Source organism: Macrosteles quadrilineatus, unplaced genomic scaffold (genome assembly GCF_028750875.1).
Source record: "Macrosteles quadrilineatus isolate MER2022 unplaced genomic scaffold, UCM_ALF_1.0 Scaffold_2__2_contigs__length_208266976, whole genome shotgun sequence".
NCBI lineage: Eukaryota > Metazoa > Arthropoda > Insecta > Hemiptera > Cicadellidae > Macrosteles > Macrosteles quadrilineatus.
The window spans coordinates 66,135,288-66,151,772 of record NW_026542595.1 but is presented as its reverse complement, the minus strand read 5'-3'; the positions used below and the strand labels follow the sequence as shown (position 1 = coordinate 66,151,772).

The 16,485-nt window shown below is 36.4% G+C and overlaps 1 protein-coding gene across 1 annotated transcript in view; it reads right to left on the bottom strand.

Annotated features, from left to right (window-relative positions):
• Window positions 1–9,364: 9,364 nt before the first annotated feature.
• Window positions 9,365–16,485, bottom strand: part of LOC128986914 (F-box only protein 6-like) — a 29,676-nt gene continuing 22,555 nt past the window's right edge. Inside the window, exons 5-6 of the mRNA XM_054407525.1 lie at window positions 12,714–12,893; window positions 9,365–9,548 (exon numbers count right to left, since the gene is read on the bottom strand). Of these exons, the coding sequence (XP_054263500.1) occupies window positions 12,714–12,893 (180 nt within the window). The 3' untranslated portion in view covers window positions 9,365–9,548. The remainder of the gene's footprint in view (window positions 9,549–12,713; window positions 12,894–16,485) is intronic.

The following is a 16,485-nucleotide window of genomic DNA, read 5'->3' as shown; positions in this document are numbered from 1 at the left end:
GTTAAATTGATTTTAATGCCTTGTAACTTTGTGCCAAGTTTTATAGCTGTATCTGTATTATTTTTTAAATATTTACCTGTCCTGGGACTTTTTTCCCAGGGCCAGTTCTAGACATTTTCTTAGTGTAAGCGACAGTGGCGTAGCCAGGTTAGGAGCGCCCTGGAGTAGAGAAGGCCCAAGCTGGCCCCCAGGCTGAGCGGGGGTCCGTTTTGAAAAATAACTGTAAACTAGCGTTACAAAACAAACAAATCCTTTCCTACTTTTACAGGATTTTTGACATTATGTAATAACTAAATCGGGGCTTGCTGGGCCTAGTAGCTTTAACTCAACTCCCTGTTCAAAAACTTACCACCTCACCGCCTACATACTTTGTAGAAATATTTTTTACCAAATTCATAGTTCATTATTAGCAATAAACAACCCTTCTAAAGAAACAGTGGTATATTAATAAATTAACAACTTGGATACCGGCGTTCGCGGCATGATAAACCTCACGAATCGCTGTAGTATTCACTTATTTGACTGATCAGTAATCTCATATAATAATTGTGTTGACAGATCGCAGCACTCAGTGCTTGTTGTGGCAATAATAGTTAAAACCACCCCTCACCTTCCTTCCGTCCCTAGCACCCTTGACAACATAGAAAAAAATCCTAGCCTGGCTCCGCCCCCGCACCCTAGTGCTTGCCGCCCTGGAGCGACTACTCCACTGTCGCTTCGCCACTGGGTAAGTGTAAGCTAACAACATTCCGGCACCCCTCCCCCAAAATGGTCAATACTTATTCATGATACCAACGATACTTGTACATTGCTATCAAGGATCTATCAAAAATGTCCGCGATTGTTGAAGACAAAGATAAAGTCGTTTGTACCAAATTTCATCAAAATCGGATCATTTTTGCTCGAGTAATCGTGCTAACGGACACACATATATATAAATAACTTCTTGATTAGCATTGTACGTGTTATTAAATTTACGGAAAGTAAATGAAAGAAACGTCTTATAACACTTAAAACATATATTTACGCTTATACTGTTACTCACAAGACGGTAAATATACAAAACAGATGGTAAGTGGTGATCGATTTCGATTGGACACTCCAATGTCCAAAACCACTTACCACTTACCATCTGTTTTGTATATTTACCGTCTTGTGAGTAACAGTATAAGCGTAAATATATGTTTTAAGTGTTATAAGACGTTTCTTTCATTTACTTTCCGTACACATATATATATAAATACAGGGTGATCAACTCAAGGAGGCCACCATTGGGATATCGGAAACGGTAAGAATTAGAGAAAACTTTAAATGGGGGACATTCCTTTATTTTTTGTGGCAGTTAAAAAGCGAGCGTTTCAGGGCAGGAATTGGACTAGCCTACTGCGCATGCGCCAGAAAGAACCAACTCAGTTGTACTTGGTCTTCAACGAGTCGACTCATGAGTCATAACTTACTAGTTCAAGTTCAGTCCAGTTTCAGTTCAGTTCTGCTGTTAGCTACCTGCATGAGGATTGACGACTTGAGTCTGTCATCTCTTTCACCCCCTTCATCCGTTGCATTTTAAGTATTCAGTACTTTAATACTGACTATGGGAATGGATTAAAAATTGTTTAAATTGAATAAACCTACTTGTTTAGGAGCTACATGATGTAAAATGTACACCGGAAGTCATTTTTCCATAGGCTTAAACGAGTGGGTTTATCGAAAAAATGCCAAGAATAAAAAAGTTTTGAAACTGCCTGTTCTATCCGAAAACATCATAAAATGCAAAGTGTGGTGTTCCATAAGAAATTTCAAAGTTGGCCGCCATTTTGGAAAATGGTGGCTGAATTTCGAAAAAATAAAATCATATTTTTAACTGCCACAAAAAATAAAGGAATGTCCCGCATTTAAATTTGTCTCTAATTCTTACCGTTTCTGATATCCCAATGGTGGCCTCCTTGAGTTGATCACCCTGTATATATACAGTGTGTAAAATAAGTATTGAAACAAATCTGTATTTTTAAAACCGAAATAGATAGAAATATTCTGTTTGTGGCAATAATTGTTAACAAAGGTCCCGCAATTTTTTACATCAAAAATATTTTTTAACCCCCCTTACAGGGTAGGGGGTAGAGGGTGACTTAAAATAGCAACCCCTATTGAGTGACCCCTCATTTTGAAGGGTTTGTCAAAAGAAACACAATGACGCAATTCCGAGGTGAATATCTCACCCCTAGCCAAAATGGCGGATATTCCAAAATGGGTGCTTTTTTACAAATATAAAATTTTGGAATGGCTGCCATTTAGGCTAGGGGTGAAATATCTACCTCGGATTTGCGTCATTGTTTTTCTTTTAACAAACCCTTCAAAATGAGGGGTCACTCAATAGGGGTTGTTATTGAAAAAAATAAGTCACCCCAACCCCCACCCTGTTAAAGGGGATGGAAAAATATTGTTGATGTAAAAATTTGCGGAACCTATGTTAACAATCAATTCCACAAACAGAATATTTCTATCTATTTCGGTTTAAAAAATACAGATTTCTTTCCATTATTTGTGAAATTGGTGCTTTTTCCCATACAGTAAATCAAATTTTGGAATGCCTGCCATTTTGGCTAGGGGTGAGATATTCACCTCGAATTTGAGTCATTGAGTTTCTTTTGACAAACCCTTCAAAATGAGGGGTCACTCAATAGGGATTGCTATTTGAAAAAAATTAGTCACCCCCTACCCACTACCCTGTTAGGGGGGTAAAAAAATATTTTTGATGTAAACAATTGCGGAACCTTTGTTTACAATTATTGCAAGAAACAGAATATCTCTATCGCTGTTTCGGTTTTAAAAATACATATTTGTTTCAATACTTAATTTACACACTGTATATATATATATACAGGGTGAGTCACTACTGAATGCATTAATTTTAACAGCTTATTCTACTCATCAAAAGGAACCAGAAAATGTATATAAACCCTGGTCTGACCTTTACCGTTTAGCTGTTATGGCGTCATTTGTGATTTTTTTTAAATAACAGGACTTTTTACTGTTGATTTGACGTTATAAGCCAAACCCATGTTTGAAAGATATTAAAACTGGTATCATTTGAAAGAGGGTTAAATTAACTGCAAATTAAACACTATACCAAAGTAACAACTCTTCATACAATGGTTTGCAAATAGCTTTAAATGTAAAACTGATTTTTATTAAAAATTCCGTTTAAATTTTATAGCTAAAGAAAGTCAGTAAAATATTTGATATTCTAATATTCAACTAACTAAAGAACTTCCTTATTTATCTATCTTTAAATGGTGTATCAACATTAGGGGGTTATGTAAGGAAAAAATGCAGCTATTCGTTAAAAACGTGCGGAAGGCACTACATTTGGAATCATGGCGTTAATGCTAAAATACGGATTAAAAAAAAAATTATAATGCTACAGAGAACTTCCGTGAACGCAGTCGCTAATATTCAAACAGAAGGCTTCTGTTTGGGGTGTCCCAATCATAGGTCGGTAGTCTTACATCCTTACAATTTTTTTGAGTGCAGGCTCTAGAACTAAATAGCCTCCTCTAAGATTTAAATTTAACCATCAGATACATCAGTTAGATCACCATGATTTCCTCAACTCGATGATGGAGAGAAATACTACTTTTAGGGACTGAACAGTCAATATCTACCCAAAGGAGAGTTTCCAACATTCACAACAAGCATTACTATGCTTCCGAAAATCTTCACCATGCCCATGAGTCTTTCTGTCAAGTAGGATTTTAAGTGAATTTCTGCATTGGACTCATTAGGAATGTTTTTTTTTACGATTTTTAATTAAATGGCGACCATACAAAGTAGGTATTTTAAGCCAAGTGTTAATGTAGATGAGTGTAGGATGAGTGGCGCGATCTTGTAGTCTTGTTAGAAACAGGCTTATTGGACATTATCTTAACCTAAAATGGCATCCAGTACTTGGAATTCCTGACAGACTTGTTACCATTGCTCCTTGAAGGCTTGCCGTTGCAGTTGTGTCAGTGTAGGTACCGTCTTCAACGCACCCCCACACTACAATGTCGAGGTCCGAAATCATATTATCAATGATGTGTAGGGCAAATGGTGGGAATTCGGAAAATCTTTTGAAATATAAGGACGACTAAGAGCCATGTTACCATTTTGTTCTTAATGTACCTAATGAGGGTTTTTCAGATTTTATTAATATGTTAAAATAGAACCCACTTGAATATTTTGTTTGTTTTAGCTAGGGATGAGTTTATAATTGCTACATTTCCAATTCTCAATCAGCAGATTAGGTAAACTGATTTATTTGGTAATGAAATTAAAGGTATACAGTTATTTGTTTGGTATTTTAGCATTAACGCCATGAATCCAAACGCTGCGCCTTCCTCACGTTTTTAACGAATAGCTGCATTTTTTCCCTACATAACCCCTTAATGTTAATACACCATTTCAAAGATAGAAACATAAGGAAGCTTTTTAGTTAGTTGAATATTAGAATATCAAACATTTTACTGACTTTCTTTAGCTATAAAATTTAAACGGAATTTTTAATAAAAATCAATTTTACATTTGAAGCTATTTGCAAACCATTGTATGAAGAGTTGTTACTTTGGTATTGTGTTTAATTTGCAGTTAATTTAACCCTCTTTCAAATGATAACAGTTTTAATATCTTTCAAACGTGGGTTTGGCTTAGAACGTCAAATTAACAGTAAAAAGTCCTGTTATTTGAAAAAATCACAAATGACTCCATTACAGCTAAACGGTAAAGGTCAGACCAGGGTTTATATACATTTTCTGCTTCCTTTTGATGATTAGAATAAGCTGTTAAAATTAATGCATTCAGTAGTGACTCACCCTGAATATATATATATATATATATATATGAATATATATATGAGTTTGAACGGATGGTGTTTTTGGCCTCTAGGGACCTCAAAACGAAAAAAAAAATCGGTCGCGCGTCCAGGACTTACCATGAGTACTACGGTAATAGCTTATTCCCTATTTGGGAAATTCGCTAATATTCCCTATATGGGAAATTCGCTAAAAATTGAATGAAGGTTTACTAATCGAAAAATTTAGTTCTGTTCATAAAATAAATTTATAAATGCCTCAAATTCTAACATAAAATGATCAGTTAAGAAGTAATCGCATTCTGAGAAAAATCTCTGACAAAAAGTTAGAGTCACTGGTGGGATTTGATCTGGTTGCCTCCTGGACATCAGCAAAGTACTCACTACACCACAAACACCGATGGCTGCACTGTATTGTTGCTGTAATGGTGTTCCCTCAAGAGAAGAGAGTGACATCACGCCCCCCACTCCTTCGCAAAAGAGGTTCTTATCGGTTTTTGACCAGGACCTCAAAGACGCTAGACTGACCGAGTATATCTTTAAGTGTTGCCAACTTATTTCCAAGCGTGCCTAATAAAAGCACATTGTTTTGTGGTTTTTGTTTGGATTACTGGAGTGCGGTGAAAGTAAGTAAATGCACCAATAAGCAACTTCTGTACTATAATCAGTGCAGGCAAGCTCACTTTGTCAGGTGACTGTAGGAAAAATCTTTTAAAATTAAAATGGTATAAGATGACCTGGTTCCGTCTATGATCCTAAATTTGTAGTAATGAGCTACCGGTTTCAAGGTTATAACATCATCAGGCTCTTGTTACTCTTGCGAGGTCGTCGAGTTTTATAAACACACAAAACACTGACATTTAAATAAATAAAACACAAGACATTGACGGACGAATACGATTTAACATAAATTCGGGAACTAGTTCCATACACGATGCGGCACAGCAGATGTTTTGTCATGACAGGTACAGAAACAGGTAATCTTATACCATTTTAATTTTCAAGAAGTGATCCTGGACCAAATAACATCATTATGAAAATCTTTTACCACACATAGTAAATACACTACTTAAAAGTGGAAATGTAATGAATAATTTGAAAGTTTTATCAGGAAAATTTTGTTTTATTTTGTCTGGTAACTAAGGTCTCATCAATAAAGCACCTATCTCAACCAAGCTGGCTAGTTTAAATCTGAGACAACTTTTTTTTATTAATCCAGCCTGTTCCCACCACTATGAAATGATTGGTCTCATCATAAAGTAAGAATAAGAATATGTTTATTGTCTTTAAGGCTACATAAGCATTGACAAAGTCAAATTTACAGCAGAAATTCCAAGTCTCTATACTAATTAGGCCTAAGGGTAATATCACATATCATAGGAATATTCAATTCATAGGAACTATACAAGAATCAAAAATTATACATAACAGATTTCAAACATTAAAATTCTATCGGTTTTAATAAGAAAAAGTCACTAAGTGAATAGAAAGGATTTTTAGATAACCACTCATAAAATTTGTTCTTAAAAACTTTAACAGTATATTTCTTACTAAGATTAATTACTATATACCTTAAGGGATAGTACTACTTGACTAGACAGTGATTTGCTGAGCCTATTGTACTCAATTGCTGCTTTATCCCTATTGCGAGTGTTGTAACTGTGCATATCCCCAGTGAGTGTAACAAGATCCTGATTTTTTAGTATATAAGATACAAGTTCAAAAATGTAAAGGTTGATAATGGTTTGTATTTCCAACTGAATAAATAAAGGCCTGCAATGAGCACTTACATCTGACTTTTGGTCATAACTCTAATTGCCTTCTTCTGAAGGATAAGAATGTCATCAATTTTAGCACAGTTGCCAAACAAAATCAGACCATATCTAAGAATAGATTGAAAATAGGCAAAGTAAGCTGTTTTTAGATAATGACTTGGAACGCACATTGTCAATCGTTTTAAAAGATAGATAACTCGTGAAAGTCTACAAGATATGTGCTCAATATGTGGTTGCCAGTTTAACTTGTCATCAATATAAATTCCTAAAAACTTTGCATTTGAGACCAAATCATCAGTAATTACACCATCTACAGTCCTTAATGTAAATAACATTTTTTGAGTTTTTTGATTATTGAGTAAAAATCCATTTGCTTTAAACCAAGTCGCCAAGGTCGCAGCGTCTTTCAAAGTTGTCTGGGCAAGTAAATTGAGATGAACAAAGTCATCAGAAATGTCTACAAAAGTGGTATCATCAGCATATAACAGAGACTTTGTACGAACAGAGCTAGGAAGATCATTAATACTAATTAAGAACAGCAGGGGTCCTAAAACAGATCCTTGTGGGACTCCGTATTGAACCAAGATTTCCTTGGAATGTACACCATTAACTGAGACAGTTTGAAGTCTATTTTTAGGATAAGATTTAAAAAAAAGTTAATGAATTACCTTTTATATTAAAACATATTTAAATACATGAAAAATTGTACCCTCACACCAAAAATTAATTATTGTATTGTGTGTCCATCCATTTTGATGGACTTAAATGGAGTAAAGTGTTTGCACGTTAAAAAATAAGTGCAGAGTATGGAAGGAGTTTGAAGAAGGTCTTATTGCACAAGGCGACGTAGTTCGGGGCCGCTGACGCTTGGGTTGCGGTAGTCTGTTGGTAGGGCAGTGCGGCTCTGAGGACCTTTTAATCATTTAGTATTAAAAATGTATTATAAAACAACAAAACTAGAAACAAATAAATGAATTTCATCAACAAAAATGACATTCTACAACCTAAAATGAAAGCAATAATAAAAAACAACCAACCTGCCTTACCGTCATGCCCAGGGTAGAGTAGTTCGGGCCGCTGATGCTACCCTGCAACAGCGCTGTTCAGGTGACGATAACCTCCATTGAGTGGCTATTCTAGTACGTGTATACTCATTGATACAACTTAAAATCCTGAACTCACTTGGGGGAGATGAAGAGAGCATGAAACCTGTTATGTGAGATGTGAGAATTTTTGGGTCACTGACTTTGCTGCATGCTGTCCAAACTTTTAAATACAAGCCAGATTGTGAAGCAGCATCAAGATTCACAAATTTGAATGAACAGAATTTAAGGCAGAGAATGTAAACCGTTATTTTAGGTAAACTTCTTTGAATATTTATATCATTAATTAATTCCTCTTATTAAAACCCTTGAGCAGAAACATTGACTAATGACAGGTTGACATTCCATCCCCACGTTTGTTGTTGCCAGTTTTAGAATCAAAATGGACCTGAGCCACCGACAGAGTGTGTAGATATAAACTACAGATTTCTGTTAAATACACCAACTATTCATCTCACATCAACTATCTCAATAACCTAGTAAAAACAATAAGGAAAAAATCAATTTTAGACTATTGCCTGTTCTGCAAGTGGCTCATAAAACTTATTCTTTTAGATAATAAAAAGTAGGCTACAGCTGGAATGTTTTATTAGGTCAAAATCCCATTAGATCAATAGAAAAATCCGTCCCATTAAATCTAAAATTATAGTGCTACTAAATGCTCGCTGTCTCATTCGATAAAAATCCAATTAGTCAAAAGTCATGGCTGGAACTTAGTCTGCCAAAGTGTTTGACACAATGGGAATTAGGCAAATGAGCTGCAGTAATAATCTATTATATTATTAAAGTGATACAATCAAATTTTATGTAAACGGTTAAGGTCATTTACCAAATAAAAATATAGGCATATGGCACATCAAAATGAAGCTTAGAGTGTGTAGATTTGCCGAAAAATATTGCTATGGACGAATTTCCTGAGTGCTCTGCCCCACAGGCTGATTTCCAAAGGGCTACGCCTGGCATGCTTCCAGTGTTTAAATGATTTAATTTAATTTAGTTAATGAAACAGCTGTTCAGTACAATGAGCAGGTGTTTGTTTATTTATCGAACAATTTTATGTTTGTGACGCTTTATGTAGATTGAGGAGGGTTATGTTTGGTTTAAAAGTGAGTTTGTATAAGTTTTGTAAAGTATTGCCATTGACTATTAATAGTCAAAGGTATTGCTCAAAGTTTCATTTTTAATTCATGCCATGTGAAGAGGCTTGACTAAAATTTAAGAATTATGGTAAAACGTGTCATTCATGAAGCATCAATATGAAGCAATTGAGGCTATTGCTACACTAAGGTATGTTGTCATATTCTTATGGATCTTAGGTGTTTGGAAGTAAGTAGGTTTACGCTTTTAAATCAGTTTATATTTTCAAACTAACTCATAGAGTTGCTGTATTTTAAAACACACATCAGCACCACTTTAATAGCTCTCTAGGTTACATTTTCTTCCCGTTGCAAAGCACGGGTATAGCAGCTTGTATGATTATATTTTCATACAATACAAGCTATGCATCATAAAGTCAAGACTTCAACTGATTCACTAAGTAATCACATTAATCAATTTATATGATGCAGATAATGTACTACTGTATTTATAAATGAGCATGTTTAAAGCGCACTAGCACATGGAAATAAAATAACCTAAGCAAAGATTTATTAAATATATTTAATATAATACAGCTCCTTCCACATTATAAGTATAACATTCAATTAATTTTAATATTTGGGTAGTTAAAATGTAATAACAGCCATAAATAAGTAATGATTAACAAATTTTGTTCTGTTAATGAATCAGCTTTTCTGACAACCACTTTGCTTGAGGATGATCAACCTGAAACATAATCAATAATTGTGTTAAATCAAATATGGATTTGAGACGTGGATTTAATATGGGTATAGGGAATCGATCGTCAAAAGTCGATTCCGATACTGATTCCTGACACGTCTAAGAAGATCACGCCATCAGAAAATTACTACTACTGCCGTGATCGCACAAGACAACGATGACGTTTCTTTGACCGTGGGAGACAAGACAATGATGATGTCTTCATGGCCACTGGAGATGATCAATATTTTGCCGTGTTTACAAAAGACGACGATAATATCTACAAGACCGAAGGAGGTATTCATGAATTTGCTGTGATCGTGTAAGACAAAAATAATGCTACCGTGACAGAGGGAAGCGATGATGGTGTCTTTTTGGCTGCTGGAGAAGATCAGAATTTTTCTACGACTGCGCAAGACGACGATGACATTTTCGTGGGCGCCGGTGATGATGTCTACATGGTCGCAGTAGAAGATCAGAAATTTCAATAAGATCAGTGATCACGGAACGACGACAATGACATTTCTGTGACAGCGTGAGACGATGATGTGTTATCTATACGGCCGCAAGAGATAATCATAATTTTGCCACGATTTTGATATGCGACGAAAGATAAACATATTGGCATTAATAAGCACATAAATATGTACTAATCACATTAAATAGGTTACAGTTCCGGCACCCCATTTTTTACAAATTAAACTCTGGCGAAGACAATAACTATGTCCATACAGCTGTGAAAGCGCCAATAACTATGTCCATACGGCTGTGAAAGATGATGAGAATTTTTTCGCGATCGGAAGTTCAACAACATCCTGAATATCTCCTTTGGTCACGAAAACATAATTTTCTTCCTCAATGATCTCAGCAAAATTCTGATAATCTCTCGTCGTCATTTAGACATCTCCATTGTCTCTTGCGGTCACAGAAACGTTATTGTATTCATCCACAATCCTAATAAAAAGGATTTTTTCGGTTGTGCAATCTTTGCAGAATTGTTGGGTGTCGTATAGACTTTTGACAATCAATTCATGATACTGATATTAATGTTCAGGAATCTGTAGTATTAAGAATCAACATATCACTATAATAGTCATAATTAGTTGAATTGTTTAATTGTAATATCATTTTTTCAAGCAATCTGACACTAAGTCTTCGATTGTCACAGATTAGGTGAATTTTATTCAGGGTGTCCACATTCTGGAGAGTCAGGGCTAGTCATGGAACAAAGTCTGGCTATTGAAAGTCATGGAAATAGGCTAAAGGTCATAGAAAGTCATGGAAATTCCTAATGATGGATGGATTTGAGAGAACTTTTGAATGCTCTAGTCAGCCGTAACCCCGACTATTGTAGCATTTTTCAGGATTTTTCACAAATGTACGATAATTCAATTTATTAAAGTTGTACAAGTCTATGAGTTTTGAAAAATGAAAGTGGAGAGATAACTTGGGCAGCTGTGGGGACGGCGGAGGCTGGGTTTTCTTTTTTCCTTACTTATTTTGAATGCCATATTTTAGCAGATGTACTAATAGATTGTTATCTGTTAAAAAATATTTAAGTATATTCTGTTCCTCACGTATGACACTGCGGAGGGCCCGCGGACGATGAGTGTCACTTCTGGTACTGCCCATAAGGTTCCATACTCGGCCCAGGCCTCTGGAACATCGCTTATGACAGCCTTCTGAGGTCTGAAATGCCTGAGGAAACTGTTTTGGTTGGGTACGCAGACGACGTTGCAGCATTGATAGCTGCACGTAGCGTTGAGCTGGCTCAGCTAAAGCTAAACCGAGTTATGCGTACCATAAACGCATGGATGGCAGACCACGGTCTCTCGCTTGCTTTGAGCAAAATCGAGATCGTGATTTTGACGAAAAAACCGATTGACACCGTCGTGCCGTTGAGGGTGGGAGGCGTCGAGGTTCAAACCGTTTGTGCTACCAAGTATCTTGGGGTCATGGTAGACAGCAAACTTAGCTGGCGGGATCAGATCTTCCGTACAGCGGACAAGGCCACTAGGGTGGTTTCTTCTCTTAGCCGGTTTGATGGCCAATGTCGGAGGGCCTCGGTCCAGTCGTAGAAGGCTGTTAATGTGTTTGGTCCAGTCCGTACTCTTGTACGGTGCGGAGGTGTGGGCAGACGCACTAAATAAGGATGCATACAGGATGCGGCTTGCCCGAGTGCAGCGTCAGGCAGCACTGAGGGTAGCATCTGCCTACCGAACAGTGTCCAAGCCCGCTGTCCTGGTGGTTGCTGGAGTCATCCCCGTCAAACTTTTGGCGGCAGAGAGAAAGGCTATTTACCGGCGCCGTGGAGAGGACGAGGCACGAACAGAGGAACGCACCCGCACCTACCAGCTGTGGCAGGAGGGCTGGGAACAGGAGACACGGGGACTCTGGACCAGGCGACTGATACAGCAAGTCCAACCTTGGGTTAATCGGGGGTACGGAGAGGTGGACTTCTACCTCACCCAATTTCTGACGGGACACGGCTTTTTCCAGTCGTACCTGTTCAGGATGGGAAAAGCCGTGTCACCCGATTACATATACTGCCCAGGCATCCTCTATGACGTGGAACATACATTTTTCCACTGCCAGCGCTGGGAAAGGCCCCGCCTGGAGGCTCAACAGTTAGTAGGACTGCTGTCGGTGGACACGGTCATACCGATTATGACGGAGGGTGAGGACAATTGGACCTGTGTGTCACATTACATCCAGGGTATTCTCCGCGCCAAGAAGCTCGACCTTGACCGGGATGCGGTGTAGGTCATAAAGAATCTAAATGCCAGAAACGGTGCGAGCCCTGAGGGCTTAGGTCACATGTTGGACTGACTTGAAGTAATGTGACAAACAATTCCAGGTCTGTGCCCAACAGAGTAGAGGGGTTTTTTTAGTGAGTAGCCTAGTCTGATAATTTTCAGGAGTCTCACACTACAGGCTGGCTACCTGTGTGCGTAAAAGCATTTTCCCTCCTCTCCCTAAAAAAAAGTATATTCTGTAAAATAACTTGTCTAGGCAGTATCATTCGTGTGTGTATGTATATTAAAATTTTTGAGTAAAGTTCATGAGTCATGGAAATCAATGGTCATGGATAGTCATGGAAATAAATGACAAATTTTCTGTGGACACCCTGTTATTTGAATGATAGGTAAAAAATTAATTAGAATACAATACCTAATCTAGAGAAATAGAATCACAAGTTTTTTCAAACTGGGAGGACGGGATGCGAGCAATGACTGAACCTCCAGCCATCTTGCTGCCATAGTGGCCAGCCCAGAACTGACTGTCTCTTCCACAGTGACGAAATAATATGTACCTCACTCCTGGGCCATAGTCCTTGAAACTGTGAGATACCTGGAACATAGTTCAGACCATGGGAACTTTGAATAGGTTACCATTTTGAATCTACATACTTATGACTACTCTAATGACTCGCAATATTGGCAATGGGAAAAGTCATGCTTGTCCCTTTGAGCACCAACAGCTATATCATCAGTTACAAGACTAACAATGTTGTGTTATCAGTTAACAGGGGTTTTACCAGTTGAAAAGCTGTTCACTTATTTGTTAATAATAGATTATTATTTTTCAAACAGGTTCAAAGTAAAAAACGAGCATAGATACAACTCTAGGAAAGAATTTCTCATTGTTCCTACTATTAATAATAAATACACAAAGCGTACAAGAAACTATTTGGTTCCTACATTGTTTAATAGTTTGCCACAATGTATGAAAGAAATAAAAACATAAAAATTATTGAAGGTAAAACTAAAAAAATGGTATATGACCGAGTAGTTAACGTTTTTAGAGAACTCTTATTTGTTGTTGTTGTTGTTAAATCATAGTATAATACATGTTGTGTCTTTTGTTGTTTTTCAGTTGCTGTTATTCTTTACAGAATTTTATATATATACATATATCTTTTATCAACTGTTAAAAATATAGTTCCTGTTCCTGTTTTATTGTATGTTATAAAGTTCGTTTAAGCTGTTATTATTCCTTGTTAGATATTTATTTGTTTGTTGAATGTTTGTAATCTGAAAGTATATACTCATGTTAAATAATTTTAAGAATATTCCTTGCATTTACACTTGTTCTTATTTTTGAATTTAATTTATTTTTCTAAAGTTTCTGTACAGTAATAGTTCACACTGACTCAAGATCAAGATAAAGATGGAAAAGACAATAGTATTATAAGAAACGCTGCGGACAAGCCTCTTTTAAGGCTTATGCAGTTTTGTAATATATAAATTCATTGTATATGTGCTGTACCAAGTAATAAATAAAATAAATAAATAACATAACCAAACTTTCTGTTTACAACCATCAACAAGTGTAACTCACAAATCAGCTGAAAGCTATATAACTGGCTAGTCCTTCAACTTGGTAGCAAAGTTATAAGAACTACTATAACCTACTTGGACATTGGGTTGACCAGTTTTGCTAGTGCCATAGACCTCTTCCAACCTACGGCATAGGCTTCTTAAAAAATATTATTTGGAAGTATACATTGATGATCGTCATCCGTGATTGTGGCGACTGCTGAACATATCTTACGATCTCGGATCTCGGCGATACCAGGATAATCCCCAGTGACCATGATTTCCTTATGATGTTGAAAGAGAACTAATTAATTGAAGCTCAACCATAAACTATAAATATTAGAATAACTATTATATGCTACACAATGTAAAAATTGTCAAGAGCAATAAATAAAAAAATAAATAAATAAACCAAAGGCTATTAGTGGTTAAACTTATTTAGTAATTCCCGGACTTTTTCAGGTCATCAATATTCTTGTTCGAATCCTGGAGTCGGTCAGCTTGACTTATTGTTTCAATTTTAACCCTCCAACTGGCAATGGGCGAACTCTGTAGTGGCAAGGCATAATTTTATCAATTTTGAAGTCATTTTTTCAAAAATTCATAAAATATAAACCAACAGAGCAAACCTATTGAACCCGTATACTTGAGTTGTTCAAAAATGGCAACAGAATAAATATTTATAACAGTGTGTATTGACATTAGGAAGAAAACATTTTACAAAAATTGGTTTTTAAATTATGAAATTTTGATAATTAAACTTTGTTGTGTGAACCAAAAGTTATTCATGTGAAATTCAAGATATAAAAAATGTTTGGAATTTATTTCCCTACAGGGAAATGTAAACAGTTTTCTATTACCATTTTGTTTTAGAAAGTTATGACTTAAAAACAAACAAAAAATAATGGCAAATTTAACGATTTTGCGCAAAAAATTTCAAGCAAAAACACAGGAGGAATTTTTAAAGCATATTGATTTAATTTGAATTTCCCGCCCTTGGCTGAGGTCCGCAATACTTATCTGTCTGTTGGGTTTTAAAATCGTAAATCATTTGTACTAGTAGGGGTGCTGGCTACAAGGTTGCATGGCTCTTGTGATTATACGGGAGTCAAATTGTACAGCTAAATCTAGGCTAAACATGGCCCAGCCAACCCCTGCTGTATTCAGTAATGTACCAGTCTATCTATATTATTGGGTACTACTAACGGTTACTTCTAGCATATGTGTAAAGGATTATTTGTAAAGGGTTATGTAAAGGGTTATATGACTAAAAGTAATAAATTGCTAAACCATAATTCGCTGAGTCATTATTAATTGACTCCCCTCATTCACTGGTCAACTTGGCGACCCTCTTGGCTCTGATCCGCAAGCTAAAGGAAGTGGATCTAAATTCACTTCATAATTATATTCAATTGACCACCCCTGAAAAGTGGGGTGATATCAACCATTTCATGTGCTTCATTTTTTACCCACAAACTCTGGGTTACTAGCTGGACAGCCATAATCTGCTTTGAATAGGCTAAGGCAGTAACACCACTGAAAGTTGGTTAACGTATATTTTAACGTGTTGTCTGCCAGTCACAGTATATGCCCAGCATCATAACGTTATTAAGTGAGTTTCTCCTTATATCTGTCCAAAAGTTTTGAAAGTATGGATTTATTTGCCGAAATAGGTTGGAAATTTTCATTTTCTCTTTTTGAACAGCATATATTATTTGCCTCTCCTGAATCATTCAAATGAACTTGACCGTCCCGTAACTACTCGATCGTTGAATACATAAACACTAATTCCTTCACTTATGTTTGGTCTAATATTGCCACTAAAACTTTCAATAGCAAATGAGTTTTTGAGACTCCTTATTTTTGACTTGAAATGTCTGGATTGTGTTGGTAAATTCAGTCCAAAGACTTTGTATAATTTGTCCAAGGAACTGGCAACATAACCTAGAAGTAAACAATCCATTTGCGTTTTTTCTCAATTGAAGTAGAGATAGTAAGCTGTTCCTGGTTCGCTATTACTGTAATAGCTAACCAGGAACAGCTGACCGGCAAGGGACAAAGTTCACGACACCAACCTTCACCGCTGCAGTCATGACAAACCTGTCTAAGTGCGCGCACGCGGTTCGTAGGCCTACTCGTATGTACGTTTGTAAAAATTATATTTATTTGACGACCTCTGATGAGTGATAAGTGTTCTTGAAGACCTGATGATGAAGCTATTAATGCTTCGAAACGCGTAGTCTCGACAGACAGCAATTTGGATTACTTTGGCAGATCCAGGTAACATTATACCTTTTATAATCTAAAAACAGTAATCCTGAGACAAGAAACAACATGAAGTACTCATAAGGTCAACATGGGAAACTCCAGAGCCACTGGGACGGAGCCCTTTTGACGGATCTGCACCAAACTTCACACAAACCATCCTTGAATAATGCTTAATAATGCCTGAAAGTTTCATTACAATCTGTCGAGCGGTTTTGGAGTCCATAACGTTCAAATATATTTACATAGGGTATATATATCTATATATATAAAATCCAATGTATGGTTTGTATGTTTGTATATTTGTATGTTTGTCCTTTATGGACTCCAAAACCGCTCGACAGATTGTAATGAAACTT